This window comes from Lipotes vexillifer, unplaced genomic scaffold (assembly GCF_000442215.2).
Source record: "Lipotes vexillifer unplaced genomic scaffold, Lipotes_vexillifer_v1.1 scaffold897, whole genome shotgun sequence".
NCBI classification, from domain to species: Eukaryota; Metazoa; Chordata; class Mammalia; order Artiodactyla; family Lipotidae; genus Lipotes; species Lipotes vexillifer.
This window is the reverse complement of record NW_006785587.1, coordinates 1,158,774-1,179,810: the sequence shown is the minus strand read 5'-3', so window position 1 is coordinate 1,179,810 and position 21,037 is coordinate 1,158,774. Positions and strand designations below refer to the sequence as shown.

Sequence of the window (21,037 nt, the reverse complement as noted above, 5' to 3'; positions counted from 1 at the left end):
CTGCTGCTACCTGAGGATGAAGTTGATATACAAAGGAACACAGGGTCAGGAGAATCACTAGGAAATGGAGTGGAGGCTCTGAATGAGTCAACCTGGAAGCCTGCTCTATCTCTGCACTTCTAATTTAAAAGTAAAAATATATTTTTCCCTTATTGGTTAAGCCAATTTCAGTTGAGTTTACTGTTACCTGCAAATGAAGGAAGCTTAACTATGTCACAGATGAGAAAACATAAATAAAACTCTGAAAATTAAGTGCTATAAGATGGTAATATACTGTTATCATTATTTTAAAATATTATAATTCACGTGAGTAACATCTATCTTGGTTTTATGATGAAGCCAAATCATCTTTGGGAGGTACCTCACAGAGTTATCTAGTTTCCAGTTTGAATCCTTTCGATAATATTCCTGCCAAGTGGCTATTCAATAAATGATTGAACTCTCCCAATAATGGGGACATCACCACCTCCCAAGGTGGCACTAATGATTATGTCACTCAGCACATTACGGTACGCTCATCCCGGGATCCCATATTTATATCTGCTTTGTGCCTACGCTGCCACATGGAAATACTTGAGCTCCATCAGTTCAGCCATGGGTGTGACTGTGGTCTGGCTGTGCCTTCATTCCTCCTTGCTGGCAGTCTCTCTGCCGAGCCCTGGGGGGAAGCCACAGCTGCTCTTGGGAAGGACAATCGCTATTTGGTCTGCATTTGAGGTGAGAGCCTCTGCAGTCATTCACAACAGCTTTATCGTGTAGTTTTTAGAATCATAATTTTGAAATGATTTATTTCAGAGGCCAGCCCTGCATACTCTGACCTGGGCAAGCTGGGCTCACTGCAGCAGAGAGCAGACACTGTCAAGGCGAGAGCAAAGATGAAGGGGGAAATAATATGCTTATAGTTGATCCTTCTGCTCTGAAAGGGAAGATGTATTTGTCTTTCTCTGCTCCAAAAACCATACCAGGCAGTAAAAGGTTATGCACATGCTAGATACAGGGGATTATTAACTTTAGACCTCTTTCCTTCCTTGTCATTTATTGTGCATCTGATTAAAGTCTGCAGCCATTGCTTTGATATCTGTGGATTTGCCTCTGTGCCTCCTCAACTCACCCTTCCTGATGTCAGTCAGAGGGCCCTGGAGTGGACCCTGTGATGACCACCCTGGTCCTCCTTCAGAGCTCAAGGACTTATTCCCCCAGCTCGTAGGAATGCTGACATCAGAAGGCACCTGGCTAAAGCGAGTCACCTACCCCAAGGTCAGACCTGCCTCCCAGGGCTGCCGCTATCCAACGACTGGTCATACAAGGGATATAAACACTCAACTCCTTCTGCCCCAACTTGGGACAACCCTGCAGGGCCATCTGAGCTTCAGAGCTCCCCATGGGTTCAGCTGAGGTCACTGCTGAGACTGCATCATGGCCCAACTTCCTGATAACTGTTCTGCATGCTAATTTCCACCAGAGGTCTGCTTCCCAAGGACTCCCCTCTGCGACAAGCTCTCTGTGGTGACCTATGCCCAATATTGGGAACAGAAATTCAGACAGATAAAAATATGCAGATAAGACTCCTCCGTATGGATCTATTAAATAACATGGTGACCCTGTGAGCTGTGGAAAAGACCCTTTATCTCCCCAAGCATCTCCTTAGGAATGATAGTAAGAACTACCTTTATAAAGGGGAAGCAAGATAAAATGGAAAATAATCTTTAAGTCAGTCTTAGCCATTTCCTGTGACTAAGCTATTATCCTTGTAAAATGCCAGAATCCAAGGAACTGTATTGTAAGATAGTTTGCTCTGCATTTTTTCCAATCAGTATAATGGAAGCCAAAAGTAACTCACCTCATCTGAAATTTGACCTCCAAATGTCACCCATGTTCCTGGAAAAGAATAAATATTTGCATGTTATTCATAATCATTTTTCTAATACTGCACATTAAGGGAAACACTTTTTCTTACATCAGGGCTACTTCAGTAGGTTGTTCATGAAGGTACTTGGATGAGGGGCACTTGGGGGCTGAAGTCCTACCCATCCTCCTCCTGTCGCTAAGTTCCCCAACAGGGCTCTGTATTCCCCTGCATCCCTCTGGATGCCTTTTCTTCATTCGAAGGCCCAGTATATGCTAATGGAAGCCCTGTCTACTAAATTCTTTTTCTTCTGACGTAGGACCATGTATGCTGCTGTGCAAGAAGCCCCAAGCCCACTTCGGTGCACACCCATTCTTGCTCCAGCTTAGCTAAGAAGTTATCAGTTCTGAAAGTGAAGGTAAGACCTTGGGTCACATTTCTCCCTTTCTTTGCCTCCAGTGAGGGACTCTATTTTGTGTTCTCTATTCCCTTTCAAAAGGAACCCTCTCAGGGGTCCTTCCAGTCCCCACTTCCAAGCCCCAGGAGATGACACTTAAGCATCTAATCTCTTATGACCTGCTACTCCAGAATGGAAATTGCCATTGGTTTTGGGGTGGGGTAGAGGCAGTAGCCAATGTGAGGTTTGGGAAGGCAAGGAGGAGAGGCATAACCAGTAGCCAAAGATATGCATTCGTAAAACAAGAGGGAAGCAGACACTGAGTGGGCTGTTTCCAGTCTATAGTCACCTCATTTGTATTCATAATTCTCTCCTTGATCTTTTTTTTTGAGCCCTAATTCCATGCCAGGCAAAGACACTGCACCCAGGTGCTCAGGACAGTGAGGTGACTGCCCCAGCTCCTCTGTCTCAGGAGCTCACAGTTGACAATACTATCAACAAATGCTATGACGGAGGCAAACACAAGGCAGGAAGGGTGGGAGTGCTCTACTCAGACTGGAGGTGGCCCTCAAGAAAGACTTCCCAGAAGAGGTGACACTTTTGGTTGAGTTGCAAAGGAAGGAACTGAATGAAGAGGGGAGGGACAGGCATTCCAGGTACAGGTAAGAGCATGGGCAAGGCAAGTAGAAAACTTGAGTGGGCTGATGAGCCGCGGCGTGGGCTGCTGCTCCGAGGAGTAAAACATGATGTGGAGAGGGAGGGGTGGCAGGAGGTGGCTAGGCACCGTTCGTGTTTGTGGGGGCAACAAAGAAATATGGCTGGAAACTTACATTTTGTGGTGTGTAATACCAGGATAGCTACTGTTTATGGAACATCTTCCAAATGCCAACAGTACACTGAGAAACGTGTATAAGACATTTCATCTCTAATAATTTTGACAAACTTACAAGGCAATTTTATTATCCCAATTTCCAGATGAGGACTCTAACATCAACCAACCTAATAAGTGATACACTCAGGATTCCCGCACATGCTGGGTTTCCTTTCCACTGCATTTTGCTGCCTCATCAGTAAGCTTCCAAATTAATTATGGCACTTGGACTCATATTCCATAGAAGCGTGTTGATGTAACTGTACCTGTTTTCTTCTTAGTTCTCGGGGACTAAACAGAGGTAGAATATAGGTTATTTTACTGTTACACTCTACATCCCCAGAGGTTGTAAATGGGTGGCTTACAGATTGCACTCAGCTTGCAGACTTGTCTTGCCTGGCAAGAACAATGCTGACCCACTTGATATTTTAATAAACTTGGAACAAGTTACCAACATTTTGATAATTTAAGAGATTAATCTCCTTAATCTTAGGAGATATTTCTTTTAAAAGTCTGATTTCTAGCTTCTCTTAACAACAGAGGATCAGTGTCCCCACACGCAGACATTCCCTAAATCTGAGGGGCAATGCCCTCTGTGGAAGGGCTATACCCTCCCTGTTTAGTCAAAGGTCACACACTTTCCTTTGTATTTCCAACACTGAAATTAATTGGCAGTTGTTATTTAGTACCACGTGTTTACTGCTATTTTTCTTACTGTAAAATTTAGAGAAAAATGGACTTGTGCATCTCCTAAAAAACAAAGTTTAGTATTTCAAGAAAAAATAGGGGTGCACTTTTTTTGGGTCGATGTAAAGAATATCCAAACAAAAAATATTTACAACAGAAAAATTACAACTTAAGGCACTATAATTAAACAAGCCATGACTGGTATACAGAAAAGATGGGCGTTGGGAAACTTAATGGACTGAAGAAATGGCAGCATTTGTTTTGAATGAGAATAAAACAAATGATCTGCTGTGAAATGCAGTTTTCTATTAAGTGAAAAAATTGCCTCAGCATCTAAACCTTTTTACAGACACTTTTATAAAAGAGTTTCTTTTGAATGTAGCAGAAATTGTGTCCAGAGCATAAACAAGCACTTGCAAATGTTCGTATAATCAGAAACATTGTCGCTTAGCATGTTAAAAATACGGCTGAGGGTCCCCCTGGTAGCACAGTGGTTGAGAATCTGCCTGCCAATGCAGGGGACATGGGTTCGAGCCCTGGTCTGGAAAGATCCCACATGCCACAGAGCAACTAGGCCCGTGAGCCACAACTACTGAGCCTGCGCGTCTGGAGCCCGTGCTCCGCAACGGGAGAGGCCGCAACAGTGAGAGGCCCACACGCCGTGATGAAGAGTGGCCCCCGCTTGCCACAACTAGAGATAGCCCTCGCACAGAAACGAAGACCCAACACAGCCAATAATTAATTAATTAATCAATTTTTAAAAAAATACGGCTGAGAACTTTCAGGATAAGTTAAATTATTGGTGGCATCTTCTATTGCAGCAAATGAGCACACAGATATAAATAACAGCACACTGTTAGCTATATTTATTTGCAATGTTTTGAGAATCTTGGAGGGGTCAAAGAATTTTTGAATAAGAAGTCTCTGCAAGGCAAAATTACTTTGTGATGAGAAGGGTCTCAGACCATTGGATATAGAAGGCACTGTTCCAAATTTTAAGTGTTACTACAGATCAGGTTCTCACAAAGGGTGGGGCTGATCTTGGACCCATCAAGTGACAGATCAGAGGTGACAGTATTCTGTAGGGGCACTATGCATAAATCCATTAATTTCCTCATTCATCAGAAATTGCTTTGGGCTAAAACGAAACAGGCCATGGATTCACTAATTAATATCATGAATCAGCTATTCTTCTACATCTTGGAGCAAAATCAGGTCAGTGTTTGCTTAATGAATTTGCTGGCTTACTTGTGCTGTGATGTTGGAGAGAATTTTTTTTTAACTATTCATGTCATCAAAGGAAATAGTCCCATTTCCACTTAGCAGCAAAGATTGGCTCAAAGTCCCAAGCTTCTTGCTGACATTATACCTCATCGACACCTTGTGAATATTTTTCTATTGGGGCATTTCAGAAGCATTTGCACAAATGTCTCATTTGCTTCTCTCAGTATTGACAATGAAGTCTTTGGAAAATTCATTTGTTAAAGAATAATTTGGTTCATCTTCCAACATTGCAGTCAGTTTCCAGATATGAAAATGGTAGCCTGAAATTTATTCTCTGAAATGGGGCTTTTGAATACAGGATTGCACACTTTAGGAAAATAAACTGGTATTATTTAGCTTACCTTTCTTAATTAATTTTTGATAGTACAGATGCAGGGCTATGAAGTTATCAAACTGTACTACAAAATGGTATTGAAGACGATGACAACATTGAAAGCTGGGACTGTACACCCATCTTGGAGGAAATAATCTTCCTATCCACACTGGGAAGAGCTTATGTTTAGGAGCAGTTTTATTCCAAAATTAATCTGAAAAAACTAGTTACCAACCCCAGTTTACATATTTAAGGCTGCACACCATACATCACAGAGAAAACCACAGGGCCTGACTGACATTTTGGTACAGAAGAAAAGACATTAGGTTTCTGATGTCAGGTCAAAGCAGTAATGAATTATAAGGTAATGATAATAATAATAATAAATGCTTTTCTTTTTCAGTTTTAGATTAAAAGTTTAAATATAAAATAGAACATGGATATCAGTGCTGTGGAGGAACGGCTGTTGGCCTGTGGTGGGTTCAAGGTCCCTGGCTGGTTGGGGGCTCCCGTGCTCTGCTTCTCCCCACTGAGCTACTGCCTGGTGCAGAGGAAGCCATGGCGCTCCGGATCACCAGGAACTGAACATTAATGCTGAAAATAAGACGAAGGTCAGTATGGCAGGCGCAAAGTGCGTGCCTGTGGCCACTGTTGCAGCCTCTAATCCCGGGCTGAGGCCAAGAACAGCTCTTGGGGACGTCGGTAACAGAGTCAGTGAAGAGCCACAGGCCAAATTACCCCTGAAGAAGGAAGCAAAAACTTTAGCTGCTGGAAAAGTTATTGCTAAAAAACTACCAAAACCTCTGGAAAAGACACCTGTACCTGTGCTGGAGCCCCAGCTGGAGCTGGATCTGGAGCCAAAGCCAGAACCCGAGCCTGTTAAAGAACAGAAACTTCCCCCTGAGCCTATTTTGGTTGATACTCCCTCTCCAAGCCCCATGGAAACATCTGGCTGTGCCCCTGCAGGAGAATATGTGTGTCAGGCTTTCTCTGATGTAATTCTTACAGTGAATGATGTGGATGCAGAAGATGGAGCGGATCCAAACCTTTGTAGTGAATATGTGAAAGATATCTATGCTTATCTGAGACAACTTGAGGAAGAGCAAGCAGTCAGACCAAAATACCTACTGGGTCATGAAGTGACTGGAAACATGAGAGCCATCATAATTGACTGGCTAGTGCATGTTCAAATGAAATTCAGGTTACTCCAGGAGACCATGTACATGACTGTTTCCATTATTGATCGGTTCATGCAGGATAATTGTGTGCCCAAGAAGATGCTGCAGCTGGTTGGTGTCACTGCCATGTTTATTGCAAGCAAATATGAGGAAATGTACCCTCCAGAAATTGGTGACTTTGCCTTTGTGACTGACAACACTTACACTAAGTACCAAATCAGACAGATGGAAATGAATATTCTAAGAGCTTTAAATTTTAGTCTGGGTCGCCCTCTACCCCTGCATTTCCTTCGGAGAGCATCTAAGATTGGAGAGGTTGATGCTGAGCTACATACTTTGGCCAAATATCTGATGGAACTAACTATGTTGAACTACCATATGGTGCACTTTCCTCCTTCTCAGATTGCAGTGGGAGCTTTTTGCTTAGCACTGAAAATTCTTGATAATGGTGAATGGACACCAACTCTACAGCATTACCTGTCATACACTGAAGAATCCCTTCTTGTTGTTATGCAACACCTGGCTAAGAATATAGTCATGGTGAATCGTGGGCTTACAAAGCACATGACTATCAAGAACAAGTATGCCGCATCTAAGCACACTAAGATCAGCACTCTAGCACAGCTGAATTCTGCACTAGTTCAAGATTTAGCCAAGGCTGTGGCAAAGGTGTAACTTGCAAACTTTGGAATACTATAAAATCTGCAAATAAAATTGGCACCATGTGCCATCTGTACACATTATATGTTACATTTATTTACTTTTAATAAAGTTGTAGTCCTTTTTACTAAAAAAAAAAAAAAAGAGTATGGCTATCATATATATTTACATTAAGTTATATGCCTACACCATAATGTAGTAAAAATGAAGCGTTTGGTTCCTTTTGGGGATTTTATCATTCTTCCATTCAGCTTACTTTGTTTAGGTAGGATATATCCCTGGCCCTTTAGATATTTGTTATTTATATCTTTTTATAGTTACTTGTTTACAAACTTTGTATTCTTTAGTAGAGAGTAAGCTAACTGAGGGTTAGGGTTTTATTTCATTTATCTTCTTACCTCCACAGCCCTAGAATGAAAGTGAGTCCGGTTAGTAATTACCTGGTTAAATTGAATTGAATTGGCTTTATGACTATCATTAATGCACAAAACATTGGGATAGTTTCCCACCAAATAAACGTTTATTTTGATTTATAGAAACATGAAAAATACTCATCAATAGTCTTCAGTTCTAGTCCCTATGAGATTGATGTGTTTCTCCTCATCCCCTGGTACCCACGCAGCAGTGCCCCCTCCTGGAGAAGGGCAGGTGGAAGGTCCTTCTCCCTGGCTGCAAGGCCTGGAGGTGGTGCGTGAGGGCACAGTGTTGGCAGGGTCCACTGCCACCCATGAGGATGAGTTGCCACTTAAAAATGGGACATATTCCCTCAGGATGGAGAGGGATCAAGTGGCAGCTTTCCAGACAAGGGAACTCTGCTTGTACGATTTTATCTCTACTACCCTCCTCCACAAGATGTAAGGTGGTTTATTAATTAATACAATTCTCAAAAACCTTTGGTGGCAGTTTTCTTGATCGTTTTTCTCCCTCTAATGAGAACACGCCTGCTTGAGACATAGGATGGCATACTATTATTTCACTGTGAAATCTCAAATTAGTGGGACGTCATTTAGAAGATCATTTTACTTAACTGACACTTGTTATTTCTAACCTTTTAAAAGCAGAGGGAGTATAAAGAGAACTTTGAACTGTTATTGTGTCTTCTGATGAAACTCCTTCATGTACCAAGGAATATATGCTTTGAAAACCTCTGTTTGAGGCCCTTGGCATACACCTACTAGGGCATAGAAAATGCCTGGTGAAACATAAAAAGAAAAAGAAAACTACCTTGACACACACACACACACACACACACACCTATCTTGGTTACTTAATTATCTTGGTGGTGGTTTACAGGGTAACTGCTAAGCATAAGGAAACATGCATATCATTTAAATGATCCCCTTGCCTGTATGAAGACATATTTAGATATTCAGACGTAATAATGTTTGTGCAGGTAGGCTACCTCCCTGGCCCTTTGACATCTCATATCACCATAGTGCAATTATCAAAACCGGGAAATGAACACTAGTACAGTACTAGTAACTAAACTACAGACTTTGTTTTGAATTTCATTGTCCTTTTGTTCTGTTCCAGGATCCTATCAGGACCCAACATTGCATTTCATGTTCACATCTCCTTAGTGCCCTCTGATCTGTGACATTCCTCAGTCTTTCCTTGTCTGACACTTTTGAAGAGCACTGATCAAGTACTTGATAGAATGTCCCTCAATTAGGGTTTGGATCATTTTAGGTTTATAGATTTGGTGACTTCTTTTTCTCTACTGTATTTTGACTTGTTTATGTTTTGGATATATTTTTTATAACCATCAAGAAGGCAATATAAAAATGCAATTATAATATTTATTATGCCACAATTAACTTTTCTTCATTCTTTTATTAAACAAGTATTTATCTGAGTCTACCATGTGCCAGGCCTTGTACTTAAATTATCAGGATACAACAGTGAGAAAATTATTTCTCCCCTCATGGAGCAGATTTAAGAGGAAAGACAAAATAATAAGAAATAATAAATAATAAGAAAAATAAGCTGAATACATAGTATTTATTTATGAATGTTAATTTCATCAATAAATAAAATATAAAATGCAGTTGATTGATGAGTGTTAAAGAAAGTCATGTTTATAAGGTGGGCTACAGTAGGTAAAATGTCAGGGGATGGGGTTGAGATTTTAGATGGGGTGGCCAGATAAGGTTCATAATGAAAGTGGCTTTTGAGAAAAGACCCAAAGAAAGTAAATGAGCTTGCCATGCAGTCACCTTGGGGAAGAACGTTTCAATGGGGAAAACAATGTGGAGGGGACTTACTTGGCATGTTCAAGGTCAATGAGGAAGCCAGTGTGGCCAGAGAAGAGAAGATGAGGTCTGAGGGGTAATGGGGAACAGACTGTATGGGGTGATATCAATCATAAGAAGGACCTTGGAGAGGAGTTTTAAATAGAAAAGTGACACAGTCTGACACTCTTTGAAAAGGAACCTCTGCTGTGGTGTTGACGGCACACCTCTGAGGCTGAGGCTGAAGCACCAGCACCAGTGAGGAGGCTGTCGTCGTAAATCCAGGTGAGACATGACAGTGGTTTGGTCTGAGGTGGTGGTAGTGAGGACGGTCAGAAGTGCTTGAGTTTCTGATAGATTTTGAAGGAGAGGCAGCAAGATTTGCTGATTAAAAGGATGTAGGGTGTAAGAGAAGGTGAGACTTCAAGTACAACATCAAGGTCAGAACCAGGGGAGAATAGAGAGCCAATTCAACACACTTCACTCTAGATTTAACAATTTTTAAGTTTGGTAAATAGAGCACACATTGACTCCAGGTTAATGTAGTCAAGGCTGACCAAATGATCGAGAGGTATTTAATCTCATCACTGAAGAATTTAAGGTTGGAGATTCAAACCCCAGATCTCAGTGAACTTAGACTATACACTGCACAGAATTAATGTGTTCACCATCTCATTTTAATAGAATTATTCCCAGAGAGAGGTAGAACTGGGGGTGGGAGCATCCCCCCAAATTTCATGGAAAGCAGGAAACAGAGTGTAGAGCATCCCCCCAAATTTCATGGAAAGCAGGAAACAGAGTGTAAGCCCAAATCAGTGTTGACTTGGAGGATGAAGTGCTAAGCTGTTGGCCACTACCTGACACCAGGGCCAGGGCATTCCTTGCACATTCCAAGTGCACTGTGTGCACTTCCCCTCTTACCTCTGGGCTGAGTCTTCTGAGAATGGAACCCTTCCCCATGCCCTTACATCCAAATCCTACTTATTCCTCAGGACCCAGAACTTCAGCCTCAGAGTCCAGTGCTGCTGGACCAGTTCCTTAACACTTCCTCTCCTGTAGGTCTCTGTTCCATTAACTCTATGACCCTAGGGAAGTCTCAACCTCTTGATTTCAAGTTTCCTCACACACAAAATTAGGGACCTTAAGCTTCCTTCATCTCTATGATTTCGTGATTCTGTGGCTGGGCTTTGAAGGGTGAAGAACTCATCCCATATTACCACTTTGAACAAAGCATTATTACCACACCAACCATATCGCATTGTAACTACATAATTTTTTTTCACATATGACTTGTTCACCGGACTGCATCTCCTGAGGGGAGGGACCAAGTTTAATCTAACTCTTTAATTTTGGCCACTGAAGTGAAGCCTGGCACATAGTCGGTGTTTAATAATCATTTGCTAAATCAGTAAATAAACACTTTAAAAATTTGGGTGTCCAGGGACTTCCCTGGTAGTCCAGTGGTAAAGAATCTGTCTTCCAATGCAAGGGATGTGGGTTCGATCCCTGGTCGGGGAACTGAGATCCCATACGCCACAGGGCAACCAAGCCTGTGCTCCACAACTATTGATCTCGTGCACCTCAACAAGACAGCCCGCGTGCTGCAAACTACAGAGCCCATGCACCCCGGAGCCCACGCACCACAACTAGAGAGAAGCCTCTGAGCTGCAACAAAAGATCCCACGTGCCTCAACAAAGATCCTGTGTGCTGCAACTAAGACCCAACACAGCCAAAAAAGTAAGGAAAATAAACAAAACAAAAAAACTCGGGCATCCAGCCCTGTAAGAAATGTCTCTAACATGAGAACATGTTGGTTATTTCCCTGATTCACTACATTGGATCAGAGGTTTTCAAGCCTGGCTGCACATTTGAATATACTGGGGAGCTTTCAATGACTCTGCTGACCTGGTCCCTCATCAGACCAGTTAAATCAGAATCTCTGGAAACAGGACCCCCAGCATCAAAATTCTTAAAAGATCTTCAGATAATCCTAGTTGCAGCCAGGGTGGAGGACCATAGTTCTATTTTTTTTTAAAAATTTTATTGAAGTATAGTTGATTTACAATGTTGTGTTACTTTCTGCTGTACAGCAAAGTGATTCAGTTATACACATATATATTTTTTCATACTCTTTTCCATTATGGTTTATCTCAGGATATTGAATATAGTTCCCTGTGCTATGTAGTATGATCTTGTTTATTCATCCTATATATAGTAGCTTGCATCTGCTAATCCCAAACTCCTAATCCTTCCCTCCCACAACCCCCTTCCTTGGCAACCACAAGTCTGTTCTCTATGTCTGTGAGTCTGTTTCTGTTTTGTAGATATGTTCATTTCTGTCGTATTTTAGATTCCACATATAAGTGATATCATATGGTATTTGTCTTTCTCTTTCTGATTTATTTTGCTTAATATGATAATCACTAGGTGCTTCCATGTTGCTGCAAATGGCATTATGTCGTTCTTTTAAATGGTTGAGTAATAGTCCATTGTGTATATATATATATATATATATATATATATATATCAAAATATATGTATCTATATCTATATCTATCTATCTATCTATATCACATCTTCTTTATCCATTCATCTGTTGATGGACATTTAGGTTGTTTCCATGTCTTGGCTATTGTCAACAGTGCTGCTATGAACATAGGGGTGCATGCATCTTTTTAAATTATAGTTTTGCCTGGGTATATGCCCAGGAGTGGGATTGCTAGATCATATGGCAACTCTATTTTTAGTTTTTTGAGGAAACTCCATACTGTTTTCCATAGTGGGTGCACCAATTTACATTCCCACCAGCAGTGTAAGAGGGTTCCCTTTTCTCCACACCCTCTCCAGCATTTATTATTTGTAGACTTTTAAATGATGGCCATTCTGACTGGTGGGAGGTGGTACCTTGTTGTAGTTTTGATTCACATTTCTCCAATAATTAGCAACGATGAGCATCTTTTCATGTGCCTATTGTCCATCTGTATGTCTTCTTTGGAGAAATGTCTATTTAGTTCTTCTGCCCATTTTTCAATTGGGTTGTTTGTTTTGTTGTTGTTGTTGTTATTGCATTGTAGGAGCTGTTTGTATATTTTGGAAATTAAGCCCTTGTTGGTCACTTCATTTGCAAATATTTCTCCCAGTCTGTAGAATGTCTTTTCATTTTGTTTATGGTTTCCTTTGTTGTGCAAAGGCTTATAAGTTTGATTAGGTCCCATTTGTTTATTTTTGCTTTTATTTCTATTGCCCTGGGAGACTGACCTAAAAACATTGGTACAATTTATGTCAGAGAATGTTTTGCTTATGTTCTCTTCCAGGAGTTTTATGGTGTATTGTCTTATATTAAGTCTCTAAGCCATTTTGAGTTTATTTTTGTATATGGTGTGAGGGTGTGTTCTAGCTTCATTGATTTACATGTGGCTGTCCAACTTTCCCAACATCACTTGCTGAAGAGGCTCTCTTTTCCCCATTGTATATTCTTGCCTCTTTTGTCGAAGACTAACTGGAGGACCACAGTTCTAGATTGTTCACATACTGATATTTTAGTACCTCTTCCTTTTCTTTACACTCTGACTTGCCTTTCTAATCCTTATACTCAGCTGTTACTTCACCATTCCCATTTTCAGAGGTTAAGTTACTTGCCCAGAGTCCAAGTAACTAGTAATTGGTGGAGTTGGAGCCAGGATTTAACCAATGTCGCACTCTTAATCACAGTATGGTATGGAAAGATTGCTGTTCTTTCAGTAGGACAGGTTAGTTGCACAGTTACCTTAATGTTCATATTGATGCAGGATCAAAACAAAACAAACAGAAAGCGGATACCTAGAAATCTGGCCTGAGAGAAAGTCTCAGAAAATGGGACTGAGATGTACAGACAGGTGACAGAGGTGAAGAAATTGGCTTATTGACCTTGGTGCCCTCTTGAAGGGCATGGAATGGAGCTGTCCTCCTGCTGGGGAGGCAGCAGAGTGAGTGGCTAAGTAGCAAAACAACATTCTGAGCAACCCCATTGTGGCCACTGTAGATGAACTGGATGTAGACCTATGTCTGGGCATGTGGGACACAGCTCAAGGCTCTATCTTTTTCAAATGGTAAAGACAAAGCATTCTTTCTTATACCTGGTTTGTATTTGTTTTCCACTGAGCCTGGCCCTTAGTTTTGGATCCAAGCTGCAGTCTGGTCTCTTGTTTTTTGGCTACTAGTGTATTGCTAATGAGCATCTGGCCTGAGATAACAGGAGTGATAACAGCCTAGCCTTTACTGTTTTACTTTGGTTACCTTTTCTTGCAAGAGCCAATAATACTATTTAAACTCTGGGCAGGGAGGGGGGCAATGAAGGGCTGCTTTCACACCTGCACTTTATAAAAGAGCTTGAAATAGCAATGTAACTAGGCAAGGAAGTGGTAAAGGCCATGCAGAATAAAAGTGGGCTCTCAGGCAAGGCAAGTGCAAGTAGTATACTCATTCACAGGCAACTCTGCAAGACCTGAAGAATTCCATGTATATAAAGATAAGGAAGTGAAGTGGTAGAGAAATGACTTTCCACAGGTGGTTAGTGGTGGGATCTCCAAGGCCGTGGTCTCCCCCAGCCTCATGCTGTTTTCCGATAATGATGCCTCCCCATCTCCCCCACATACTCTGCTTCAGCCAAAATGGTATGGCCTAGCGTTTGCTCTGAATGCTTGTAACAATATCTTGCTTTCATGAATCTTCCCACTTTCTTCCCTCTGCCAAATGCCTCCTGACTGAACCTTCCTTATGATAGGCTTTACATCTGTTTCTGCCCACAAACTTCCTTGTCTATGGATGAAGAACAGGCCACTCCTCTGGGCCACCTCCCTGTTCCCAGATTCTCCCATTTCCACCTGAGGACAGGTTTTATCTTGTCTTCCCATGAGACCTCATGCACAGAGCCATCCTGAGCTTTACGCTCTCAAACCCTTAAGAGCCAGGACTGAGAGTGGAGTCATAATGAGATGTACCTGTCATTGAAGGAATTCTTGGGTGTATTCTTGGGTGTATGAAGGAGCAGAGTGTACCGGTGTGCAAGGCAGTGGCAGAGGGGAGCCTGGTCTTAGATTAGGCAAGGCCAACGTAGAGCTGGCTGGCTGGGTCTTCCAGAAAAGCCTATGGACCTTCTTCTAATACTTGTCTGAAGGCTGGCGGTTTTGAGGGTTAAACGTCTAGGACTGACATTACATCCTTTGCGATCCTTATAGAGAATATACAAATATTTGATATTTTCCTTCTTTCTGTGACTTAAAGTTTTATGTACTTTTAATTCTCAGGGATACTGCTAGCTCCATTTTGTCTTAAGATTTGTTTCAGGGCAAATCTTCCTGGAACGACTTTGTTCTGTTTCTCCATTAATCTGATCAGTAAAGTTTAAAGACAAGGCAGTGTAGTAACAGAAGTAGGGTGAAGGATTGGGGGAGAAGTTTAGAAGAGGCAGTTTTGTTCTATAAAGCAGAATGCCAGGGTTGACAGTCCCCTCAGGAGCTGCTGCGCACATAGCATAGGAATGAAATTTCACTGCCTTAAATCTTCCCCCAGAAAGCAATGACCCACTGCCCAAATTTATATGTTAGAATTAATGATACATAGTAATGCAAATCCATGGCTAAAGTTTCTTACATTTCCTCATGTAGCTGTGACTCCTGAATTGGTTGATTTAGGACCTTTAGCCTGTTATGAAAAGTTTAAATAAAATAAAGCCAAAAAATTCTTTGATGAGTTTTTCTTCCTAGGGTATTTTAATTTTCTGCCCACACTACTGGAATGAATATTACTACTTTTATAATAAGAAGCGAAAGTTTTAAAAAAAATCCATATTGCTTTACTGGGAAATCCATTGATAAACAAGGATTCTAACAAATTACAACTCTTCCTATTTCCTGAACATGAAAAAGAGGCAGAGGCACTGTTTACATTTTGTTAATACTTTGTCCTAAGTTTCTTGGTCACATTTCTCATGTTTTATCATACTAATATTTACATGTTGAAAATTATTTCTTACAACAAAGTTTCCAGGGCACTTATAACCAGCATGCATCATTAATGTGCCTTATTGATTTTGTTCTTTGGAAGCACTCCTATAAGAAATGAACAGAATAGTGGTGCTGGGAAAACTGGACAGCTGGACATGTAAAAGAACAAAATCAGAACATTTTCTCATGCCACATAAAAAAATAGATTCAAAATGGATTAAAGACCTAAATGTAAGACCAGAAACCATAAAACTCCTAGAAGAAAGCATAGGCAGAACACTCTCTGACATAAGTCTTAGCAATATTTTTTTGGATCTGTCTCCTCAGGCAAAGGAAACAAAAGGAAAAATAAACAATGGAACCTAATTAAACTTAAAAGCTTTTGCACAGCAAAGGAAACCATCAACAAAATGAAAAAACCTACAGAATGGGAAAAAATATTTGCAAATGATATGACTGATAAGGGGTTAATATCCAAAATATATAAACAGTTCATACAACTCCCTATAAAAAAAACCTGAAAAACAAATAACCTGACTAAAAAATGGGCAGGAGACCTGAACAGACATTTTCCCAAAGAAGATATACAGATGGCCAATAGGCACATGAAAAGATGCTGAGTATCACTAATCATCAGGGAAATGCAAATCAAAACCACAGTGAGATACCACTTCACACTTCACACCTGTCGGAATGACTATCGCCAAAGGGCAATAAATAAAAAACGTTGGCAAGGATGTGGAGAAAAGAGAACCCTAGCACACTGTTGGTGAAAATGTAGATTGGTACATCCACTGTGGAAAACAGCATGTAGGTTCCTCAAAAAACTGGAAATAGAACTACTCTATGATCCAGCAATTCCACTCCTGGGTATATATCCAAAGAAAATGAAAACACTAATTCAGAAAAATATATGCACCCCAATGTTCACAGCAGCATTATTTACAAGAGCCAAGATATGGAAGCAACCTAAGTGTCCATCAACAGATGAATGGATAAAGAAGATGTGGTGTATGTGTGTGTGTAAACACACACATACACACACAAATGGAGTACTACTCAGCCATAAAAAAGAATGAAATTTTGCCATCTGCAGTAACATGGATAGACTTGGAGGGCATTATGTTGAATGAAATAAGTAGGACAGAGAAAGACAAATACTGTATTTTATCACTTATATGTGGAATCTAAAAAATAAAACAAACAAATGAATATAACAAAACAGAAACAGACTCACAGATATAGAGAACCAACTAGTGGTTACCAGTGGGGAGGGGAGAAAAAGGAGGGGCAAGAGAGGGGTAGGGGATTAAGAGGTACAAACCATTATGTATGAAATAAATAAGCTACACAGATTTACTGTATAGCACAGGGACTATGGCCAATATTTTATAATGACTTTAAATGGGGTATAATCTATAAATATATTGAATCCCTATGTTGTACACCCAAAACTAATATAATATTGTAAGTCAACTATACTTCAATTTAAAAAAAGAAATGTACAGAATATTTAACATAAGTGAAATAACACTGGTGGAATAAAATTAGACACTATGGGATACTAGGACTAAATGGCAACTTCTGTTTTTTTAAAACAAATTCAGATATTTTCAATATCTTATTCTAAAATGGGATCTATCATTAAGGTTGAACGTATGTATATACATATATGTTTTTTCTTTTTCTGTGAACTCCTAACATGCGACCTGAAACACAGTATGTGCTCAAATACATATTTTTATTTTTATTTTTGGCTTTATCTCTTGTCTTTCCATAGTAAGTTACTATGAATAAGAACTCTCTGGAAAAACACTACTGTCAAGAAGTTTGAAAGTCAAGGTGACCTCCTTTACACTTACTTTTATCTTTAAAAAGTTCACAGCAAATCTTTATCTTTGTGCAGGGATATATTTCTTTGATAGTTCAGTGAGTTATTCTCCCCCAAACAGTAATAATTTTGAATAACTCTGGTGTAGCTGTACATAAAAAACAGTTTGTGCTCATAGGACTATCAAGATATACTGGGAAATAAATTTTATTTCCATGGCGAGGCAAAGAAACTTTCTTAGTGAAAACAAGATAGGGATAATATATAGTGAAAAAGAATGAAAAAATTTTTAACAGTCCTTTCAAATTCTCCCTCTTGTGCTGTGAGTTTCATGATGTTTATTGTATTAAATATCACTAATGAAAACTCAAAGTTGGAATACAAAGTGCTTCACATACTTTTTGACTAATGTAGAGAATTTTGAAATGTAGAGAAATTAAAACTGAGGAAATATATAAGGGATAATTTAGCAAAAACCTAAAGATTTTAAAAAGTTCCCAACCCTATTACATTCAAATTAACCCAATTCCCATGTTTCCCTGTAGATTTATATATTTACATACAAAGATTAGCTTATTTTATCTGTAGCTGTTAATGATTTCAGCTTTTCCTTTTTAATTTATAATGTCCTTTTCCTAATGGAAAATTAGGAAAAGGACATTACAGATTAAAATTAGGAGGTATTTTAGCATTTTCCATAGAACTATGCATGAAATTTTTTATGCACTCTTTCTCTATTTCTAAATAAGCTACAAAGGTCTTCCTCTTTCAGTAATCGTATGTAGAAATTTATCATGTTGAAGAAAACAGAGCAATACTAAATCATAAAACCATGTTGGTATATCTTTTTTTTTTTTTTTTTTCTTGCGTTATGCGGGCCTCTCACTGTTGTGGCCTCTCCCATTTGCGGAGCACAGGCTCCGGACGCGCAGGCTCAGCGGCCATGGCTCACGGGCCCAGCCGCTCCGCGGCATGTGGGATCCTCCCGAAACGGGGCACGAACCCGCGTCTCCTGCATCGGCAGGCGGACTCTCAAGCACTGCGCCACCAGGGAAGCCCCATGTTGGTATATCTTTAGTTTTAGGAGATCCTGTTTAATTCAAATTCTACATAGAGTCACTCACCTTTGAACTGATATTTTATGTTATACTGAAAGCTTAATTGTGGTATGGAAGAAGCCCAGAACAGCTCCTGGCAGCCTCATCTGGACACTGGTGCCCCCAGGCTTTGGCACTGAGGCAATGGCAGTATTATAAACACATAGTCCGATTTTACAGGTTGGAATGAAATTTCCTAACATGCTATATAGAAAGTTAAATGTAGATAACCAGAGGCATCAAAAAATATAAAAAATATACTGCTATGTCAACAATACTTTGGATCGTTCTCAAACACAGAGGACAGCCCTTCTTGAGACATTTTCAAAACTACTAACATCTTGGGATAATCTCTGTATCCCCAGAGACTACATAAAACCTGGTACATAGGAGGGGCTTATTAAGTGTTTGAATGAATGAATTCAAGAACAGCAGAGAAGGAGTGATCCTCAGAGAAGTAGTGTTCAATAAACTCTTTAATTGCCTGCTGATTTTCGTTTCATTAATTCATTGCTTGGAAATGAGTAAATATGAATAGATCCATCTGTGGCCTTTATATGAGTTTGTGACCTGGGTACCCATCAGCCACCACACTGATTTACACAGTGAGAGAACATTCTGAAGGGTGGCTGGCAGCTTGGCCTGGATCTAGGGAGTCATTATAGTAGAAATAACACTTGCATTTGCCATCTTAAAGCAGTGATGGCATCTATTTTTTCTTCTGCTAGCACCAGGGGCCCTGATTTGGGGAAGCAAGGGAGGGTGTGCCCAGAAGGAACTCCTGAGGCAGCAAAGATAACCTCCTGGTGACTCTCCATCTTTTATCATTTTGTGGTTAGTCAAGAACCTTAAGGATCACTCACTATGAAGAAATCAGAACCTGCTGTTAACTAGGAAAGAAAAAGAGTACCTAACGGCAGTGAAGAGTGTGCTACCAAAAAGCTGGGTGTGTACAACCCCTCATGATTCCTGAAGGCTGGGTGGAGAGCTCAGCCTACCCTCCCCAAGGACAGGGGATCTCTCTGTCTTGTTCATCACTGCCTCTCCAACACCTAGCACAGATTTGAGTTTTGCAGATCAACTATCTCACATGTCCTATGCAATGCATTCTAAAATCATCTCTTATTTTTCAAAAAATCATGAAGGGTAGGTATTTTCATTTTCTTTCAGATACACCTGAGGTTCATTATGTCTGTGGCTAAATAGGTTCACCTTTGAGACCTGGCTCATCTCTAAAATAGACACTGATACCTACTCCAGTATTGCTGTGAGAACTAAATGAGACAACGATGGAACACTTTCTGGAGAACTTACATTGTGCCAGGCGCTGTGCTACACACTTTATAGACATGATCTCATTTGGAACTCATGACCACTCTGATTTGAGTTTATTTGCTGGGGAAGGGGAGGGGGTGGTTGAGCTGGGATGTGAGCCCAGGCAGAGTGACTCCACAGTCCACACCCTTAACAATTCCAGTAGTATATGCCAAGTGTCTAGTACAGTACCGAGCATACAACAGGTACTCACTAAATGGTACTTTCCTTCTTGTCTTCCCGAGAGATATTATTTGAAGTAGCAGAAGTTCCATAGGAAGATACATGACTTTTCCTGAGATGGCAGTGAAAGCCAAAGTCAACATTGGAATGCACCAATTCTAACAGACTACTCATCTCAACAAAGCTCAGGAAGATTTATTATTTATTACAGATCATTCTGAAGTGACACATGGAGAGTGATGAATAGACTAAAACGTCAAAAATGCTGCAAAATTCTGAGTTTCAATTGGACTAAAGCTAGATGAAAGACAAACACCCCACCTGGTACTTGTTTCTTCATTGGGCACCAGAAGTGGCATCCGTCTTGTTCTCTGGTTGTGCCTCCTGAATGCTGCCTGGGAATCAAAATCTCTTAGGTGCTCAAAGCCTCCACGGTGGACCCAGCCATCTGATGAGCAAGTAACTCAGGTGGCGAGCCAGGCCAGCTATCCTCAACTCTGGCTCAGTTAGTAGGACCACCTGGGAGCTGATGCCCTGTCCCACCCCAGATATTCTAGTCTGGTTGATCTGAGGAAGTGCCCAGGCACAGGTATTTTTTAAAAGCTCCCATGCAACTGTACTTGTAGCCAGAGTTGAAAACTGGTCTAGGCAGCAGTCAGGATGTCATTAAATGAACTTAATCCCTCTGCAAGCTCCCAGTTTGATGGGAAGCCCCAGAGTGGTAGGGAGAGAGACATTACGTACTGGGCCCAGAGGCTGAAGAACAATTCAACAAAGAAGGTGGAAGTTGGCTTTGACCCCAAACTGGAGAATGTATTGCCTTTTTAGAGTCTTTAGCCCTGACCACATAAAGGGCTACAGACTATTCTTTCAAGATGCTCTCTTTGGCACTTTGCCCTTCATTTTATTAGTACTATTAATCTTCTGCAAAAATCCCAGTGGCAGTAAATGACTGCAGCAAAAATAGCTTAGTGGAAATAAAAAAGGGTGGAATAAAAAAGAGCATCAGCAGTCTTGTTTTCTGGGACAAGATTACAAGGGCCACCAATCCTAACAGAATAGGGTACAAGTGAGACACATCAGTTTGATGGGGTCAGGGTGGAATTTCTCCCACTGGTGCCATACAGAATGATTAATTCATTATGGAAAGTTGAAAGCTT

General features: G+C 40.6%; 1 protein-coding gene and 1 pseudogene across 6 annotated transcripts in view; one reads left to right on the top strand and one right to left on the bottom strand.

Annotated features, from left to right (window-relative positions):
• Positions 1-21,037, bottom strand: part of KCNAB1 (potassium voltage-gated channel subfamily A regulatory beta subunit 1) — a 435,707-nt gene that overhangs the window by 79,676 nt on the left and 334,994 nt on the right. For all 5 annotated transcript variants that reach the window (XM_007457647.1, XM_007457650.1, XM_007457648.1 and 2 more), the window contains exon 3: positions 1,841-1,878. In XM_007457647.1, coding sequence (XP_007457709.1) covers positions 1,841-1,878 — 38 coding nt within the window. The remainder of the gene's footprint in view (positions 1-1,840; positions 1,879-21,037) is intronic.
• On the top strand, positions 5,851-7,359 carry LOC103075175 (G2/mitotic-specific cyclin-B1 pseudogene; annotated as a pseudogene). The gene has a single exon (XR_457025.1). The product of XR_457025.1 is annotated as a G2/mitotic-specific cyclin-B1 pseudogene (transcript).